At 37.4% G+C, this 21,450-nt stretch overlaps 2 protein-coding genes across 10 annotated transcripts in view; one reads left to right on the plus strand and one right to left on the minus strand.

The window, feature by feature from the left end:
* LOC108133570 (uncharacterized) overlaps positions 1–21,450 on the plus strand; it is a 265,289-nt gene that overhangs the window by 127,167 nt on the left and 116,672 nt on the right. The window lies entirely within an intron of this gene.
* LOC138926556 (uncharacterized) overlaps positions 18,479–21,450 on the minus strand; it is a 463,340-nt gene continuing 460,368 nt past the window's right edge. The window contains exon 13 of the mRNA XM_070281100.1: positions 18,479–18,880. Coding sequence (XP_070137201.1) covers positions 18,573–18,880 — 308 coding nt within the window. The 3' untranslated portion in view covers positions 18,479–18,572. The remainder of the gene's footprint in view (positions 18,881–21,450) is intronic.

Consider the following 21,450-nt stretch of genomic DNA (forward strand, 5'->3'; position numbering starts at 1 on the left):
AGCTAATAAAGTAACCAGATTAAATAATATTAATGAATACCATTTTTTAGACCAGACCCCTACAGAGGAATGCCTTATTTAAATAGGATAGATCGAAAAACAAGAAGCAGCTAAGAGTTTTAATAGATACAGGAGCCACTGCTTGTTACATAAAAAGGGGAATTTTTGAAAATAAAAACGAGCTACCAATATACAAAAAGGCTACAACAGTTCATGGCTACTCAATTATTAGGTATTACCATATAATAAATATATTTGAAACAAAACAATTATTTTATGAAATCGAAGGTTTAGAATCTGATATTCTAATTGGATTCAATTTATTAAGAAAAATTGGAGCTATAATAAATATAGATAAGGGAATCTTGGAATATAATGGGAAACAGGAGAAGTTAAAATATTATGAGAAAAGGAGGAGGAGATGAGGAGAAAAATGAAATACGTTTAATTGAAGAAAATAATATTCTTCCGTTAAAAGAATTTATTATAAAAAAGTATTTTGATGATAATGGTAGCGAAAACACAGATTCATTATTTGTTGAAAATAGTGAGAAAAGCTTGGGAATTAAAAATCCCGAGAACGCCGACGTAGAAATATCCGTCAACAAAAATACAAATGTCTTGGGAACAAAAAATCCTGAGAACGCCGCCGTAGAAATATCCGTCAATAAAAATAAAAATATCTTGGGAATTAAAAATCCTGAGAGTGCCAACGAAGTAAATACCGTCAAAAATCAAATAAATAATATAGGTACCGACCAATTAGGCGGATTGAGGGAAAAGATAGTTCACTTTATTGAAAAGGAGCATTCAAAGATAAATATGCAAATTCCTTTTAGAACAGACATAAAGGGGGAAATAAATCTTATCCACGATAGGCCAATATACGGGAAGCAATATCCGTATGCTCTATCTGTCAACGACTTCGTGAATAGCGAAATCAAAAGAATGTTATCAGAAAAAATAATAAGGCCTTGCAGAAGCCCTTACAATTCACCACTTCTGGTAGTCCCAAAGAAAGGAGAGAATCAAGACGGAAGCCGTAAATTAAGACTCGTCATTGATTATAAAAAATTAAATAAAATTACTATACCTGACAGGTAGCCAATGCAAGACCCATCAGTAATTCTATCAAATTTGGGAAAAGAAAGATATATTTCAACAATAGATTTAGAGTCAGGATTTCATCAGATACTAATGAAAGAATCTGATGTCGAAAAAACAGCCTTTTCAATAAATAATGGAAAATACGAATTTTTAAGAATGCCATTCGGATTAACAAATGCACCAAGAATCTTTCAGAGAGCAATGGACGATGTTCTAAGAGAACAAATAGGGAAAACATGTCATGTCTATATGGACGACATTATAATATTCTCAAACTCAATTGAAAAACACTATACAGATCTAAACAAAATTATAAATATCTTATTGAGGGCAAACATGAAAATCTCTTTAGAAAAATCTAAGTTTTTCAAACGCGAAACCCGTTTTCTAGGATACATGGTATCCTATAACGTCATCAAGACATCAAGAAAATATCCGCTTCTAGAAAATATTCGGGAACTAAGAAGTTTCCTAGGTTTTACGGGCTATTATATAAAATTTGTTTCAAATTACGCCTACATAGCCAAACCTCTAACAAAATATCTTGGAGGTCATAATGGCAAAATCTCAAAAAGAATGTCAACAAAAATGTTAATTCAGCTGGATGAACCAGCAATTAAAGCTTTTAACGAGCTGAAAGAAAATCTCATTTCTCAAGTACAACTAGTTCAACCGGACTATAATTAAAAATTTACCTTGACCACCGAGGCTTCAGACGTCGCAATTGTTGCAGTTTTATCTCAAGAAGGAAAACCAATTAATTTTATTTCAAAAACCTTGTATAAAACAGAACAAGCTTATGCTACTAATAAGAAGGAACTTTTAGCGATAGTATGGGCTCTTAAAAATCTAAGAAATTCAAACCGACCATCAAACTTTATCTTACACAATTTCGGATAAAAATCCCAATGTAGATATGAAAGGATGGTATTCTTTCATACAAAGTTTTACACCGAAAATAACACACAGATCAGAACACACAGCATTCAGCTGAAAGTAGTTTTGAAAATCTAATACAAGAGACCCGTAAACCGTTAAATCAATTTAAACAACAACTGTTATTAACAACGGGGAGTTATACAATACATGAGCCACTGAAAATCTTTGACAGGACACGACATTTAATTGAATATGACACACCAGAAAATTTAATAACTATATTAAGAGAGTATCTTCCACCTAACATTACGGTAGGAATTCATTGTACCTTAGAGGACTTATTTCAAATTCAATTACCATTAAAAAATAATTTCACAAACACATTCCTTTTTACAAGAATCTTTCTACAAGACGTGGAAAACGAGGAAGATAAAGCTATAATAATAGAAGAAACACACAGCCGTGCTCATAGGGGGCTAGAAGAGAATTACAAACAGATCAGTAAATTATATTATTGGCCAAACTGTTTTAAAAAATTAAAAGAATATATGAAAAATTGCGTGATTTGTAACGAAAATAAATATAACAGGCACCCAATAAAAATTCCAATTGGGGAAGCCCCAATTCCAAGTAAAGAAGGAGAAAATTTACACATTGATATATATTACGCGCAAGGTCTTACTTTCATAACTTGTATTGACGCTTACTCAAAATTTCTAGTAGTAAAAGAAATCCAAAATAAATTAAATATCGAAAATAAAGTAATGGAACTTCTTCCACATTTTCCACAAGCCAAAGTAATAATGACCGATAATGAACCGAGCTTTATCTAGGCCCAATTTAAATCTTTCGCACAATGGTGCAATTTAACTATACATTACGCAGACCCGAGGCACAGCACGTCAAACGGATAGGTTGAAAGGGCACATTCTACATTAACAGAATTAGCTCGATGCATTAAAGAAGAATTTAATTTAACTGACTTTTCCGAAATAATAATAAGAGCCGCTCAAGAATATAATCAGAGCATTCATTCTACAACGAACCAAAAACCTTTTGACGTACTATATAATAAAATAGAGCACGATAACATTCCTGAACTTTTGAACAATACTCGAGAGAAAATGTTGGAAACACATAATGAAAACAGAAAAGAAAAAGAATATCATGTAGGACAGGTAGTCTATGAAAAGAAACACGGGGAAAGAAATAAACTTAAAACCAGATATACAAAACAAATAGTTAAAGAAAATTTACCCAACAAAATAATAATCAACAATAGAAATAGAATTATTCACAAAGATAATATAAAACTCTAAGTATTTATATATTATCCTTTTTTTCTTTCCTTTCCCAGAAAATGTTTTATCAGGTGCTCATACTACACCTTATTTTATTAACAAAATCAGAAATAATTGACTATACAAGTCACGAATATCTTCTATTTAAGGACAATAAAGACGTATTGACGTACGATTCATACGCAGATTTATTTCATGTAACTAACTTAAGCTTTTATAAGATTTTATCAGATAATATTAAAAGGGATACTAATAAAAGGACACAATGGGAAATTAAATATGACATAAAAGTAATTGAACTAATTTTATCACAATTAATATCAACTAGATCAGAGGTCGGCACGGCCCTATCTCGGGGGCATAGGAAATTTCTCTGCCCGAGCTCTGCCACACACACACAGTATACAGGTGTGAAACGTCATGCTCAAAGCCTACCCAGCAGTTCGGCTGGTGGCAATAGTTCTTTTTGGGTATGGATTTGGGTACTCTTTTGTGGGTACCCATATCGCTTACTATTGGTATAGCGGCTTGGGTACTCTCTGCTTCATATCTTTTTTGTATAACGCTGCGAGTATATACTTTGGTACTCCTTTTGGGTACGACGGTCGCACCACAACAAAGCGCAAACGAAAATTAGCATTTAAAGGAAATGACCGCTTAGAAAGTGGACTTGCAGTTAATTGTTTGTTTTTGTTGCTAGAAGCAGTTAAACAGATGCGAGTATATACTTTGGTACTCCTTTTGGGTACGACGGTCGGACCACCACAAAGCGCAAACGAAAATTTTCGCTACTTTTTGGTGCCATAAACAGATAAACAGTAGCAAGCAGATTGGGAAAAACTGTTTTTTGTTATTTTGTTTCTTATTCTTCTCTTTTTTTGATTTTTGCTTCACTATAACTTGAGCATATTTTGTGACGCGTCGTGAAAGCGTGAAAGTGTGGTAAATATTAAATAAATAATAAATACACAATAAAAACTATATTAAAATAATAAAAATAAATATTTAAAACAGTGACAGTGAATCAGTGAATCAGTGATAAACAAAGGATTAAAAAGGTAATTAATTAATAAATAATAATTAAATAATAATTATAATTATGGTTGGCAAAAGGCAACTAGGTAGACTCAAAAAACAAGAAAAAGACAAATATGTAGGGCGACTTAGGCAAATTGTCCAACGAAGACGAGGACAAATTAATGAAGAAAATAGAGAAGAAATAGACGAAATTAATCCGACAATAAACAATGACAATGACAATTTAGTTAATATTGAAATGGGTGAAGAATTAAACTGGCAGACTGACGAACCCAATGACATTTTAAACCAAAATTTAAAAAAGTGGTTTATTAAGCATAAGCCTAAGCGTGACTGTGTGTTAGATTTAATTAAAGTTCTTAAGACAAGTAACATCAACGGCTTTTACAAATTTAATTGTAGTTCAAAGCCAGAAATACACCGAATTAGTGGTGGTAATTATTTAAATGTTGGTGTTGCTCGTCAAATAAAAAAAGTTCTTAATGTTGTTGATTGTCCAAGTGATTTAAGTGTTGATTTCAATATTGATGGGTTGCCTTTATTTAAAAGCTCAAGCACTCAACTTTGGCCTATTTTGTGTAAAATTAATAACTTAAAAAATTCACCTGTTTTGCCAGTAGGAGTGTTTTTAGGAGAAAAAAAGCCAGAAAGTTTGGATGAATTTTTAGGATTTCTAGTAGATGAATTGGACAATATTTTAAAAAATGGAATAGAGCATAATGGTAAACATGTTAACATACAAATTCGGGGATTTATTTGTGATGCACCTGCGAGAGCCTTCATTAGCGGTGCTCCTGGACACACTGCTTCTGATGGCTGCGCAAAATGTACGCAAAAAGCGAGAAAAATTGACCATGTCTTAACATACAGTACAGTAGCGGAAGACATTATTACCGATGCGGATTTTTCGAACAGAAAATATCCCTTTCATCACACTCCTCAATTTCAAAATAAAAAAACTCCATTAGAGCGCATCAATCTACAGATGGTATCGCAAATACCTCTAGATTGTATGCATATAATGGATTTAGGAGTTGTGAGAAAATTTTTGATTCGTTTAATGCGAAATAAAATGCGTGTAAAAATTAATAACGAACAGAAGAAAAATATATCAAAATCCTTGGTTTCTCTGAGAAAATATGTTCCAAAAGAGTTCCAGAGAAAACCAAGAGAATTGTCTGAAATTTCATATTGGAAAGCAACTGAATTTCGTCAATTTGTTTTGTATACTGGTGTATTTGTTTTAAAAACCGAAATTCCGTCTGATCATTATTATGTCTTCTTGTTACTTCATTGTGCGTATAGATTGTTATGTTCCGCAAAGTATAGTCCGTCCAACTTAGGTATGTGTCAAAATATGCTCGAGCTCTTTGTCCAAAATTTCCCAGCCATTTTTGGAGACAACAGTGTAAGCTATAATGTGCACAGCTTGCTTCACATTAAAGACACTGTTGATCTGGTGGGAGATCCCGTAGAAGGCTCAGCGTATAAGTTTGAAAACTATTTACAAACGTTGAAACGTTGCATACGCAAGCCTACAAAGATTCTACAACAAATCCACAGAAAAATTGAGGAAGACTCAATTGAGTCTTTCACTGAGGATTATGGGGCCAAAATAAAAAAGAATTACAAGGGGTGTACAATAACAAACACATCACCAAACAATTATTGTTACATAAAAGACAATACACCAGTTATTGTTACAAAAATTTCAACTGAGAATGGGGGAGGTTTTACTGGACGAAAATTGCAAAACATTCGAAGCTTCTATGACGAACCCATAAATTCAATAGATATAGGCGTATATTTAGTTGACGTAGCTACGACTGAAAATGACGAAAATTTTATTTTGGAAGACCTTACATGTAAGGCTTTTGCCATCCCCCATGAAAATAGTATTTTGTTGTTGCCTTTGCTCCATAATTTTTAATTAATATCCTTTAATGTATCCTGAAATTTATCTAAGATGTCTGAAAGCCCTCGTAAAATTCAGCGTCTTGCTTTCAACAATATCCGTAAGTTTTTAATGATTAATTTTTAAGTGTTTAAACTAATGTTTAAAAAATTCATATTCTAGAACCACAATCAAAATGCAATTGTCTGGCGAACTTGGAGAGAAAATTAGATCTTCTCATCGATAAAGTTGAATAATTGGAAGGAAAGTATTAATTTTATTTATATTGTATTCAAATTTACTAATTAAAATTTTTATTACTTTTAGTGGAACACAATATAACCCACGACCAAATACAAATAGTTGTGGAAGCGCTAGCCGAGCAAAAAACCGATATCGGATTACTTCAGCGAGGTCACATAAATGTGAACGAACTGCGAAGCCAGTTCCCAATTAAAAACGGAGAGGATCTCAATATTCTTAATTTGTTGCAGCCTGGTGGAGTTGCTAAAAACTTAAAAAATATTTTAAGCGATTCATTGATGATGCATTATAACGTCGATGGAGTGCAGGGCAAATCCTCATTGAAAACAGCGCAAAATGTATTTTCTGTACTAATTGGTAAGAATTTAAAAACAATATTGGTTTTAATTTTAATAATGATTTTGTTTATAATATTAGATGCAATTACTGCTGATGGCGGCAATGGAACCGCAGACAGCCAACTTCGCCGGGCAATTCAATTGCAAAAAAAAAGGCAATTTAAAAAAAAATATGCCTCAAGCAACAACAACAACGACAACAACAACAACACATAATTTTTTCACAAATAACATAAGTATTTTTAAGCCAAATGAAATGAAATGGAAATAATTTTATAAATTTGGAAACATGAATTAAATGTATTTTTATTATATTAAACAATTTTATGAATTTTGAAACATGAATTAAATGTATTTATATTATATTAAATAATTTTATATATAATAAAAAACAAAAATTTATAAGAAAAAAAAAATCTTTTTCTGGGTATGTAAATCGCTGTCCCTTGGTAGATACCCAAGTGGCTATACTGTATAGAGTATGTAAATCGCTGTCCCTTGGTAGATACCCAAGTGGCTATACTGTATAGAGTACCCAATTCCGTACCTAAATCGATGTCCCTTAGTAGTATGTATTTGGGTACTCCTTTTGGGTACCCCAATTCGATACTCATTGGTATACGAAGAGGTGACGATTGTACACCGCCTATGACATGCCTTAGTTAAATTCGCCTCTAAAATACATGTCTTAGGTATTGACTGGTGGGTACTCGTCTACCCCAGGGGCATAGTGAATTCGACACCCATGCACTAGTGCGGCGAACTGCTGGGTACTTTCTGCTATTCGTTACTAACACTAATGCGGTAAAATCATATCAATGTATTAGGATGCCGACCACTGAACTAGATCAAAAAGAGGGATAAATGAGTTAGGCACCGTGTGGAAATGGTTAGCTGGAACTCCGGACAATAACAAACAAACAATAATAAGCAGTCTATTATCAATTCCCGATTATTCAAAGAAATAGAATCTCTTTCCGATGATTTTAAAAAAGTATTTATTGATCAAGATCTACCATTTCCAAAACATCGCTTGCGATTATTAACATTTGATCTGCAAAATTTAATTGACACAATCACTCTAGCAGAAATAGACGTTTTTAATACCAAAATTTTAAACAATGATGACATCTTGGAAATATTAAAACATGAACAAAAACCAATAATTATAACTGATTTAATGGACATCTCTTCTTTTAAAATCGCATTGCATAAAAAACTTTTAATAATTTATATAAAATACCCAATAATAAAAAACAGATTTGAAATATATCACGCTAGAGCGATTTCCCAAATCGACGGAAAACTAGTATTAAGCAATCAAGTCGCAAAATGTCTAATTTTAAGAACGAACTTTTTAATAATTATTGCACTCTAAGTAACAAAAAAACTTGTTTTAGCCGATTATTAAATGGTTAGAAATCAACCTGTAAAAAAATAAGAGAAAAAATTAAAAAAATAGACATCATACAAGATGGTGCCATTCTTATAAATGGGAACAATATTGTTAACAACTCCCATTTAAACGGTTCGTTTTTAATAACATTTAATGGTACAACTAAAATTAATAATATCTCACATACCAATTTGGAAAATAAAATTCTTGAATACGTAACTACGAACCACTTCAAAAATTATGAAATATCCGATTACATATTATCAAATAACTCTGATCTTTCTTTAGATAATATAAACATTTTAAACCCTTTCGATAAAATTAAGAATACTAAAATATCACTTACCTTTATATTATTAATTTTAATCATTATATATTTGATTCTTTCATTTATTATAAAATACAAAAATGCTATATTATTTGTAACCAAAAACATCGGCCTGAACCAGAAAAATTTATTAACCAAGAAATTTTTTTAACAGAATTAAGAGATCATTTAAACGAATTTCATATTGAATCGGGACGATCCATTTTAGAACTTATGGCTTTTATAAACAATATTTTCAATCTCTGCATTTGGTTTGGCTTTGTCTTTGGCTCAATTATCCAACCCATAAATCCAGGCCACTTATGGCTTTCCACTTATGAATTTTATAAACAATATTTTCAAACTCTGCATTTTCCTTCGGCTTTGTCTTTGGCTCTGAGGTCCGATCTCGGTTCCCCATAAACAAATCAAAATCAAAAGTAAACATCAGCTTCCCTCCGAAGCCCAATCTATTACGCCTTTTGCGTTTCAAGTACCCACCAAATTGCATCGATCAGCTTAATCGAATTTCACAATAACATGCGACAGTTTCATCTTAAGCCTCTAATCTAAACACAACTGATGGCCGAGGTTCTTTGGATCAGATTTAGAATTAAAAAGTCAGTCCCTTTTTGACCGAGACCGCGAACGGTTGACAAAAAATTTTCAAGAGAAATCAAAAGTGTCTTGTAATAATTACGTTTAATAAATAAAGGTTTAACACCAAGTTGTATAATTAAAAAACAAAATTTACATTTTTTTAATTCACCGAACTACAAACAATTTAACTTTTATGGTGTTCAAGGAGTTGAAGAGTCGCATGCGTCAAGCGACCGCAACGCGCAACCAAAATCCACAGAATGTGTACATTGCGTCAAAAACTACGCCAGACGTCTTCTTCGTCAAAGCTGCGAGGTCCTCATTCGGTCCATTAAACACCATCAACGGCTTCTCCTATGCCGATGCTGTATAATCTGGAAGGGAAATTCCAATTCAGCCCAACTCTCAAAGCGCTCAACAGGCCCCCGAACAGCCACACAGCAAAACGAAAAGTATCATGCTTACCCTCCAACAAAGTATGATGGAGTTTATGTCATTTATAAAAAGGACAATGTAAACAATTTTTCAAAACCAGAACATGGTGATACAGCTGCTCGTAGCACAAAAGTCTAAATAATCCCCAATAGTGTCTCAAACTATAATTGTCACAATTCTTGACCGAAAACCATATTAACGTTACAACTTTACAACTTTACGTTACAAAAAAAAAACTTCCAAATAAGAGGCTACACAAACTAGCGCACAGATCATCCAGATCGGAAAGCTCACGGCGGAACTGGAGTTCTAATCATAGAACGCATTATGCACCATTTTCACAAAAGGTTTGCAACAAACTTCTTGCAGGCCACATCGATACCAATTAAGTCAAGCAACGGAATCCTTTCAATCGCTGCCGCTTACTGCCCTCCTCGTTTTTCATCCTCGGAAGGACAATTTATGGTATTCTACAATTCACTTGGGAATCGTTTTATAGATGCAGGAGACTACAACGCCAAACATACGCACTGGGGATCACGTCGAGTGACTCCCGAAATAAAGAAATTTTAATTGGAGCTGAGTCATTTTTCGAACTGTTGTCCGTTGGCCAAATAAAACAAGGTCAAAACAATCCCATCCTCCAAAAAAATCTCCCCGGATGGATAGTATCGGGAAAATATAAGGTTCATACCTCAACAGCCTGTCCCTAGACTGAATTGCTAAGAAGAATTTCTCGAGTCAATAGATCGCAATTTGAAAAAATTCTGGTCGTTGGAAGGAGTACCAAGTTCTAAAAAGCTTTTGTTACCTGAACAAGAGTTATGTGATAAACACTATCAGAAAAATACAGATGTACTGCCTTCAGGTCGATTTGAAGTCAGGCGGTAATTTAAATCGGATCCAAGCGTTTTGGAAAACTCGTTCGAGGTAACCAAACGCCGTTTTTTGTCGCTCGAGAGAAGATTATCTCGAGATCCGAATTTAAAGAAAATGTATGTGGAATTTATGGAAGAATACGAATCCTTAGGTCATATGTTCCTTACAAGCAATGATGTTTTTGCTATTCCACACTATGTCATACCCCATCAGTATGTCTTACGGCCTCAAAGCACATCGACCAAATTACGAGTCGTGTTTGTTAGGTCTTGTAAGACATTAACACAGAAGTGCCTAAATGATCTATTGATTCTTGGTCCTACAATGTAGGAAGAGTTGTATTCAACTCTTCTTCGGTACCGGCTAAACAGATTCGCTCTGATAGCCGACATAAAAAAAAAGTATCGCCAAGTAATGGTAAATGAAGCCGATAAGCGATACCAGTTAATAGTTTGGAGGAAAGACCTATCAGAGTCCTTGAAACTGTGCAAGCTCACCACCGTTACATATGGCACTGCGCCAGCCCCATTCCTGGCCATAAGGTGTTTGAAGAGGTGGAGTGAATCAGTTAAAAATACATTCCCTTGAGCTGGCGAAATAAAAACCGCCCTTAAAGAAAAAGGCTTTGACGCCAAGAATGTTATTAACATTCTAAATAAAGATAATATTAATATAATAATCGCATAATACCACATCTGGAAGCTTGAAATATTGTCACACCAATTTGGCTTCCGAACAAATCACGGAACCATCGAGCAAGTGAACAGATTAATATCCGAAATACGCTCAGCCTTCGAATAGAGAGAATACTGCAGCGCCATTTTCCTCGACGTATCTCAAGCTTTCGACCGAGTTTGGCTCATTGAACTCATGCACAAAATTAAAACGTTTTTGCCAACATACACCCACCAGCTACTAGAATCATACCTCTACAATAGGGTATTATCCGTGAGATGCAACGCACCTTCTTCGGGAAAATACATCATCGAAACTGGTTCCACAAGCGCACTCAGCCCGTGTCTATATGTTTTGTATACTGCAGATATGGCTATGAACGCACAACTAACAACGTCAACGTTCACCGACGATACCGCTATCCTTAGTCGCTTCAGATGCCCAACACAGGCAACAACCCAACTGGCTAATCATCTTATAATAGTGGAAAGGTGGCTGTCCGACTAGCGCTTTAAAATAAACGAACAAAAGTGTAAACATATAACGTTTACTCTTAATAGACAAACATGCCCTCCACATTTACTAAACGGTATGCAGATCCCTCAAGCTAACGAATTAACCTTGGCGTCCACCTTTATAGACGATTAACCTTGCAAGCACATCAAATGCAAGAAGATGCACCTAAAACTAAAAGCTAGTCTCCTGCACTGGATCATAAACACACGATCACTACTCTACAATTCAGTCCAAAAGCCAATCTGGACGTACGGCTCCCAGATGTTGGGGAACGCGAGCAGCTGCAACTTTGACATCATACAGCTCGAACAATCCAAAATCTTGAGAACTATCTCTTGGGCACCTTGGTATGTTCGCAACGAAAACATCCACCGGGATCTGGGAAGACTCGCAGTGAAAGATAAGTGCTTTGACTCGGGTTTCTAGCGCATCCCGCGTGCGAGACAACGACCTCCCAACCCAGCAATCGACTTTTTGTAAGCAATCGACCCAGCAATCGAACCTAAAAATGTAAGATTTTATACCCCAAAGAGATGATCCCAGAAAAAAAAATTCAAAGTTAATTAAAAACAAGAAAGGAAAGCTAACTTCGGGCGGAGCCGAAGTTTATATACCCTTGCAGTTAAAACCGGATATATATCGCAAACATCGGATATAGTTGGCCGATCCTTATGGGAATAGGAATATATAATCCAATTTATTACAATACAAAATCTAAAAAAAGTCCCAAACTTCTATCTTCAAAAATACGAAAGTTGATATTTCTACCAAATACCATTTCCGATCGTTCAGTTATATGGCAGCTATGGGATATAGTCGGCCGATCCTAATGAAATTTGGTAGGTTGGATCAACTGACCAAGAATTAAATCTGTACTAAGTTCCAGCTTTCTATCTTCAAAAACACGAAAGTTGGGTCATTTCCGATCGTTCAGCTATATGGCAGCTATAGGATATAGTCGGCCGATCCTTATGAAATTTGGCATGTCGTATTATTTTGCCAAAAATAGCTCTCATGTAAAATTTGAACTCTCTAACTCTAAAAACACCAAAGTTATACCATTTCCGATCAATCAGTTATATGGCAGCTATAGGATATAGTCGGCCGATCCGGGCCGTTCCGACTTATATACTGCGTGCAAAGGAAAGAAGGGTGTGTGCAAAGTTTCAAGACGATAGCTTTAAAACTGAGAGACTAGATCGCGTAGAAACAGACAGACGGACAGACAGACAGACGGACAGACGGACAGACGGACAGACGGACATGCTCATATCAACTCAGGAGGTGATCCTGATCAAGAATATATATACTTTATAGGGTCGGAGATGTCTCCTTCACTGCGTTGCACACTTTTGACCAAAATTATAATACCCTCTGCAAGGGTATAAAAATTAAATAAACATTTTGCAAAAAAACCTTTCTGTACTGGCGCTACAGAATGCGCGATTAGTGGGGTTGGGAGGGTGGTTAACAAAATGTAGAAACAAACTTGAACGTGCCAAATACTACAGCTCTATCTCTTAAGTTCACTGAAAACCACTCGTTTGGACAGACGGAGACTCTTATGTCGACTCGTCTTTTGATGCTGATCAAGAATATATTTATTTTATGAGGTCGGAGAATATTCCTTTTTTATGTTACATACATTCACACGACTACAATATACCCTTGTACTTTACGAGTACCGGGTATAAAAATATAAGTATTGAATGAGTTACCGAATTTTAAAACAAAATTCTTTTACGAACAAAAAGTCATGTGCTCTACATAAAGATACCTATTAAAAAAAATTTTAAACGTCAAAATATGGCGCGACCCGTAGGAAACATGTAAAACAAATTATACGAAATATTAATAAATATTACTAAGAAACAAGAAAGCAAAGCTAACTTCGGGCGGAGCCGAAGTTTATATACCCTTGCAGCTAAAACCGGATATATATTGCAAACATCGGATATAGTTGGCCAATCCTTATGATTACATCATAATAAAACCAATCAATTACAATAAAAAATCGAAAAAAAGTCCCAAGCTTCTATCTTCAAAAATACAAAAGTTGATATTTCTACCAAATACCATTTCCGATCGTTCAGTTATATGGCAGCTATAGGATATAGTCGGCCGATCCTAATGAAATTTTGTAGGTCGGATTAACTGACCAAAAATAGAATGTGTACCAAGTTCTAGCTTTCTATCTTCAAAAACACGAAAGTTGGGTCATTTCCGATCGTTCAGTTATATGGCAGCTATAAGATATAGTCGGCCGATCCATATGAAATTTGGCATGTCATATTATTTTGCCAAAAATAGCTCTCATGTCAATTTTTAGCCCTCTAACTCTAAAAACACCAAAGTTATACCATTTCCGATCTATCAGTTATATGGCAGCTATAGGATATAGTCGGCCGATCCGGGCCGTTCCGACTTATATACTGCGTGCAAAGGAAAGAAGGGTGTGTGCAAAGTTTCAAGTCGATAGCTTTAAAACTGAGAGACTAGTTTGCGTAGAAACAGACAGACGGACAGACAGACAGACGGACAGACGGACAGACGGACAGACGGACATGCTCATATCAACTCAGGAGGTGATCCTGATCAAGAATATATATACTTTATAGGGTCGGAGATGTCTCCTTCACTGCGTTGCACACTTTTGGACAAAATTATAATACCCTCTGCAAGGGTATAAAAATTACAATGATTTGTCTACACTTTTTTATTAGTATTATTTCAGCGTCTGAAATTGGGGTTGTTGAAATTGCCTTCTATGTCTAAAAAGGCAAAGATGACGAATTCTTTCGGAGAGATTGTTTTCTCTCTATTTTAAGAGATAAAAGCTTGGAGGGCAGTCTAAAGACTAGTGGTGGTCTAAAGTCTGGTCTAAAGAATCCGTGATCTGAGCCACGGCTTTCAGTTTTCTCAGAGACGTTGACTTTTTAAATATGTATAGGTCCAGTAGGGTCGAAGTTAGCCTTAAGATCGTGGGAGGGACGCATGCGGCAGTTTCCGGAAACCATCCAGGGAAGTCCCATCCAGCTTTCCGGGTGAAGCCAACGAGACCGCGCAGAGCGACCCAAGAGTTCGAGTCGACTACGCCCAAGAGCAGGGCAGTGGCACAGGAGGTGTGTGACTGTCTCCACATCCCTGCATCTCCAACAGTAATAGTATTGTGACACCGATAGTCTTGCCACGTGCGTTCCTATTGACCAGTGTCCCGTGATGGCCTTAGCTGCTAGACTACAGTCCTGCCTATTAAGGGAGATTATGTTTTGCTATTGATTATGCTATTGCTATTTGATTATGAATGCGTGAATTCCTGCAGTTCTGGAGACTCCTCCATTTCCTCAGTGCTACCAGATCGAAGTGCTAATGGAATGCTAACTTGTTATTTCTGCGGGAGGAGAGGTTTGGTAGTACCTCCCATTGCTAATTCGTCAGCGGCGCAATTTCCCTCGTGGTCCCTATAACGGGGCACCCATATTAGGTGGATGTCATACTGCCATTGGATGAAAGCCCGTCAAGAGCCCTGTGTGCCGTTTGACTATCTGAGAAGATACAAATAGTTTCTTGATTGCCAGCAAGTGCTGGCGGTCTAAATGCTTCCATGATAGCTATGACCTTAGCTTGGAACACACTACAGTGGTCGGGGAGTCTGAAGGACTTATTTAGACAAAGACGCTATTCAACTTCGAACCAGTGGAAGTGCAAACCATCCGTGTTATATATATTATATTATATTAACCCGTTGGACCCGGGATTTGTGTAGCTCATTCCTCCCTCGATGGAATGGAGACCTTATAGCTTAAGGTGAGATGATCAACGGGTACACAGTAGTCTGTAACCACCGTAGGCGTGAAACGGTGTAGGTCCAACTTGGTATGACCATAGTCGGTCCTTTTCCATAGACCCGCCTAGCCTGATTGCCGCTACTGTGGCTACCTTTACCCGCAATATCTCTTGAGGCAATATATCGAGTATAAAAACTATGGCGTCAGCTGGTGTTGTACGAAGACTACTTTTAATGCAAACCTCCGCTATCCTTTGCATTTTTCTAAGCCTTTCCTTACATATAGAGTTTGTTAGAGTCTAATGACAGCTGTGTAAAGATATCTTACTAATTTTTGGGGACATACCCCATTTTTTTTCGCAGGGATAAATTATATTTAAAACTATCCCTGTTGGGCAACTACTCTATTTTGGCTTATAGTTAACTTGGCTTAAATTAACATAAAACAAGATGGGAAAGCTAACTTCAGGAGCAGCCGAAGTTGATATACCCTTGCAGTTAAAACCGGATATATATCGCAAACATCGGATATAGTTGGCCGATCCTTATGATTACATCATAATAAAACCAATTAATTAAAATCAAAAATCTAAAAAAAAGTCCCAAGCTTCTATCTTCAAAAATTCGAAAGTTGATATTTCTACCACATACCATTTCCGATCGTTCAGTTATATGGCAGCTATAGGATATAGTCGGCCGATCCTTATGAAATTTGGCATGTCGTATTATTTTTGTCGTAAATAGCTCTCGTGTCAAATTTAAACTCTCTAACTCTAAAAATACCAAAGTTATACCATTTCCGATCAATCAGTTATATGGCAGCTATAGGATATAGTCGGCCGATCCCGGTCGTTCCGACTTTGTGCAAAGGGAGTGTGCAAAGTTTTAAGTCGATAGCTTTAAAACTGAGAGACTAGTTCGCGTAGAAACGGACAGACAGACGGACAGACGGACATGTTCATATCAACTCAGGAGGTGATCCTGATCAAGAATATACCATACATATATACTTTATAGGGTCGGAGATGTCTCCTTCACTGCGTTGCACACTTTTGACCAAAATTATAGAAAGAAATTCGTGATGATTCAATTATAGTTAGCAATTAGTCCTCGGGGAGGTCCAATTAGTCCTTTGGGGCCGTGCCCCAAAGCTGCATCCCATAAGTCCAAATTAGTCGTATGATTGCTTTATATATGAGGACTGTCGAAGAGGTTCTCAGCTTTGACCTCCTATTCATCAGTACGCTGATGAATTAGTTTTTACTTTTTCCTCACACTATGTTAGGCTTCCAAATAAGCCTCCTATTTAGCGTGAAAGCCAGTGTTTGGTCATTGATAGTTTTCAATGCCGGAAAATAAAAAAGCAATTTGTATTTAGTTTTAAACGTTATAAAAATATTTATTTAGCCGCATATGAAATTGGGATTTTACAAGAAGAGCCAATTTAGGGTGCGAGCGCAATAAGATGCTCGCTAGCCGAATTGACGAATTAGTTGAAGCCGAGCGGCCGAAAGGGAGCCGGCTTGCGACCAAAAATGCCATCCATCAATTCCCCGTCATTAGAATAAACCCCTGTACTAATTGTTACATCTATTCTCATTACTGAATTATATTGAATAAATTTAATATATGCTTGAGCATACATAAAACCAAAGATTATAAAGTACATAGATGGGACATCAGGGCCCAAAACGGTCAACTTTTTGCGTCGAGCTTGTTGGTGAGGGGGGAAACGCACATGCATACGATTCTATTTTTAGAACTCATTACATGTATCCGTCAACAAAAATGTGAACCTATGTGTGTATGTGTGACTGCTCGAACGACGGAGTAAAAATGTTTTGGCTTCCAAATTTCAATTTCAATTTCTCGTTTCTGTTTTCGATGCGCCGATGTGGTAGTTGGTAGAACAAATAGTATTTTTGATCGCCGCTCATCGAGACAGGATGGTAGCGTAATGCATAGAGTAGTTACTCTATGTGTTATTTTTCTGTGTTCAAATCCTCGTAAGGACTTTAAACTTTTTCGTTCTTTTATAATTATTTTTTTTTTATTTTTTGTTATTTTTGCGGAATAAAATTCTACGGGAGTCCTTCCGGCATTTTGTCATCCGGCACGTCCGTCACCTTTTTTTACTTTAATTGTTATAGAATGCAATTAAAAATAATAATAATAACGTAAAAATTAAAAGAAAAAAAAAAATAATAATAAAATATAAGTAAATATAAAAAGAATCATAAAACTAAAACTTTATCAAAATCGAAACAACCGCCCGCTAATGAAGTCGAACCCAGGACCCCATGAATAAGGACCACGCACTATCCATCTAGGCTACCCTCGAAGTTGATTTTATGATACTTAAAATTGGTGTTAAAGGAGGCGTTAGAATCTATACCAAAAACAGAGCTGACGAGTAAGGATAGTAAAAGATATATCTGATCTCTTTACTCTCACATTGGTTCGGTTACAACGTTTCAAACTTTCATCGTTCCAAAGATGTTACGATCTAAAAATAGAATTCTCTCTCTCCCTATCTCATCTGCCAGCCGTTTGTCGTGGAACCCGCTCTCAAATGTTTTCATTATTACAGCGGGTTCCACGACGGAAAAAATGAAAACATTTGAGAGCGGGTTCCACGACGCGGCCTGCCAAAATGCCGTAGAACCCGCACTTATAAACATTTTTACAGCGGGTTCCACTACGAACTGAGACAATGTTAAGGTGATTTTAAAATTTTGTATTTTTTTTTATTGGATTATAAATTTAGGAAAACACGTTAAAATAATAAAACAATAATATAAATAGATTTAAATTTAAAAAAAAATGGATGTCCCGAGCCTGGTTTGAACTCATTTTACTTTGCACACCAGCCAAGCACTCTACCACTCGGCTATTCCTCATTCGTTGTCTGGCGAAAAATTTCTCAAACTTAACTTGTCGCGCAATGGAACCCGCTCGTTCCAGCGGGTTCCACTGCTGGAACCCGCCATAGAAAATTTTTCTTTGTATGAGATGTCCCATCTATGTACTGTATAATCTTTGATAAAACGTTATTAATTAGTTACTTAACCTTACAGTTGCTTGCTGCCTGACCCTGACTTAAGGGGCAACAGGCACAGATTAGACACTGCGAGCTTGGTAACTCCAGATGAGGTTTTAATCACCGCCACTCGAAAGACTCCATGTCGACCAGCGATTAATTCCATTAATTTCGCAAGCGGCCATTTCATTGGAGGTAGGTGCTCGTCCTTTACTAGCACCACATCGTTCAAAGCCAAAGCCGGAGGCACGCTGTTTGGAGCGCTGCTGAAGAAGGTTTAGGTACTCCTCCTTCCATCGGGACCAGAAAGACTGCTCCAACCGGTTGAAGTTCAGCTTTGTGACATCGGGCTTGATAAAGCTGACTGACGGACCACCAGTTAAAAAATGAGCCGGGGTTAGAACATCAAGGTCTGCAGGATTATCTGAAAGAGACAATAAAGGTTGTGAATTTATGACAGAACTGCAGATTCAACAGCTCGGTAAAACTGGTGCTTGGAGATTTTAACAGCCGCTTCCCGCAGACCATCGAAATGCGGAGATCGAGGAGGAATAAAATGTCATTTAATTGACTTTATAGAGCTAGACTCCAGCAGTTCCCTTTTATGCTCATCGCTTAGAAATAATCTAACGAAGATACTGCTCGGTAAAACTGGTGCTTGGCGATTTTAACAGCCGCTTCCCGCAAACCACCGAAATGCGGAGATTGTTGACAGATCCCTTACAAGCTCCAGGTGGACGGCTTTGGTAGCAAAACAAATGAAAACGCTGACGTAACATTTTACTGGAGCCTTATTACGCACTTCAGGTTTATAATAAAAAGGCCCACAAAAATCCACACCAGTGACTCCAAAGACCTGGGAGCCGCTAATTCTTTGCTCCGGGAGATCAGCAACTGCTTCAGCAACCGAGGCTTAGTCCGGAAGCATCGGATGCATTTGTGTTTTGCCTTCGTCACCGTTTTTCTCCCCTCAATCGGTCAATATTGGGGCCGAATGATTGGCAAAATTCCGCTCATGGAAGTCAACAACTACAGCCAGCGTAACTCGATGGCTTCTAGGAAGTATATTTGGATGCTGACAAACAAAATCCAATGACGAATTTTTTAGTCGACCGTATACGCCTAACAGACTAAATTTATCCAAGAAGGGAAAGGAGGAGACAAGTGCACTGGATACCGCTATCTCCTTTCCATTTTGATGCGGTATCTCCTTCCCATGTCCTCCAAAAAATTCACACGCTGCACTAGTCGCACTAAAAGCTGTGTTCCAGATTTGATATTGCTAGCCGTGACACCGTTGTGGCGAATTCGTTGAGAAAACTTGTATACGTAAGCGAATACCCTTTGCAGTACTGGAAACGAATTAGCGTACTTAGAAACCACGTACGGAGACTGAATGAGCAGGACCCTTGTACGTAACTCCAGGGTTGATCTCTCAGATGGGACCGCGGTTGGCCACGCCTCTTGGGATCCAATGAGAAACGGAGGACCGTGAGACCACAGCTTATTCTCAACCAATTCATTGGGTTCAAAGAAGTGGGAACATACCGCCACTCCATTTCTCTAGTTAGCTTCTGAATGGTCGAAACTCGATGGGCGACGAAAAAATTAAACACAATTTCTTCTCGAATCCAAGACAAAGCCACAGCAGAATCGCATCAGCAAAAATACTTTCCAACGTAGACCTTCAACTGTGCTATTTCCGACATAAGTCGAGACAACAACTCGGCTCCTGATAACTCCAGCTTCGGCACCGTAACAGTCTTAAGGCGCAACTCAGGAATATCCTTGTGGGCAGTGGAAACGAGTTTTCTTTTTTGGGGATGTGAACCGCCCCGAAAAGAGCTGAAAAAAGACCGGATCCGAGAAAAATATCAATACGCGGAGGACGGAAAAACTCTGGATCAGCCAAAGAAAGATTGCCCGGAATATTCCCATTGGAACATCCAAACTGAAGCTAGGCTGCAGTCTGCAGTCATAAAATCCGATTGTCGATGATTTGTGGCACGTTTGGATACCCTTGCGAAAAAGCCGGAGTCGCCTAGCTTCACCATGGCGGACCTTATGGGGCATTGACAGAAATCGGGGGCATGCAGAATTTACATGGGACCATCCACCGCATAATGTACAGACAGAGGGAAGGGAATTAGTAACACTAAAAGTAACAGTTAGTAACACTCACCTCGACGCCTTCCCACCTGAGCGCCCGCGGCGTATGCAGCCATGGCCTGTCCAGCTATGAATATCATCGCTACTACCCTACATCGCTGCTCCAAATTTTCTGCCATCGACTCCCAAGTAGGGATGGTGTCTGAACTTGACGAGTTTTACTCTCCTCCCACTTAGTCTGAGGAGCTGGGTCCAATCTTTAAAGAAGAACCTGGACGATGATGCAGCTGACGATCTGATTTGTCGTCTTCAAGGCTCACATATGGACAATTTGGAAATTCTTCAAGGCTCACATATGGGCATAAGACCTCAAAGAGCTGCTAATGAGTCACTTTCCAACAGACCCAGAATCTCGTTCACATGAGCCTTTAATATTAAGCGCCGGTTATTAAATCTTTTCTCCAATAAATTTAGCGCGACGTCATAATTCTCGTCGGAGACTTCCATGGAACGAACTTCTTGGAAAGCGGACTCCCGAAGGCAAGATCGCAACCTTTGCAGCTTTTCTTACTTACTGATACGGAGATTGCTGCCGACGATTGTAGAGAAAATCGAGTAGAATTCAGACCATTCCGAGTATCCACCGCTGAAGGTAGGGAGGTACCGAAGGGTCATCTCGTGCTCGATTTCGGCACGCATCGTCGGTACGAGCTCGGAAACAGTCCATCAGAGGTCACTACTGATCTGCAAAATGTCCAAATCCTCAAGCTCCCCGTGGATGGCTTTAAAGTCGCTGAGTGGGCAGCAATTCGAGAAGAGCGAAGGGTCTCTCGTGCTCAATGTCGGCCTGCATCGTCGCTACGAGCTCCGAAACAGTCCATCGGA

Source organism: Drosophila bipectinata, chromosome 3R (assembly GCF_030179905.1).
Source record: "Drosophila bipectinata strain 14024-0381.07 chromosome 3R, DbipHiC1v2, whole genome shotgun sequence".
Lineage (NCBI taxonomy): Eukaryota > Metazoa > Arthropoda > Insecta > Diptera > Drosophilidae > Drosophila > Drosophila bipectinata.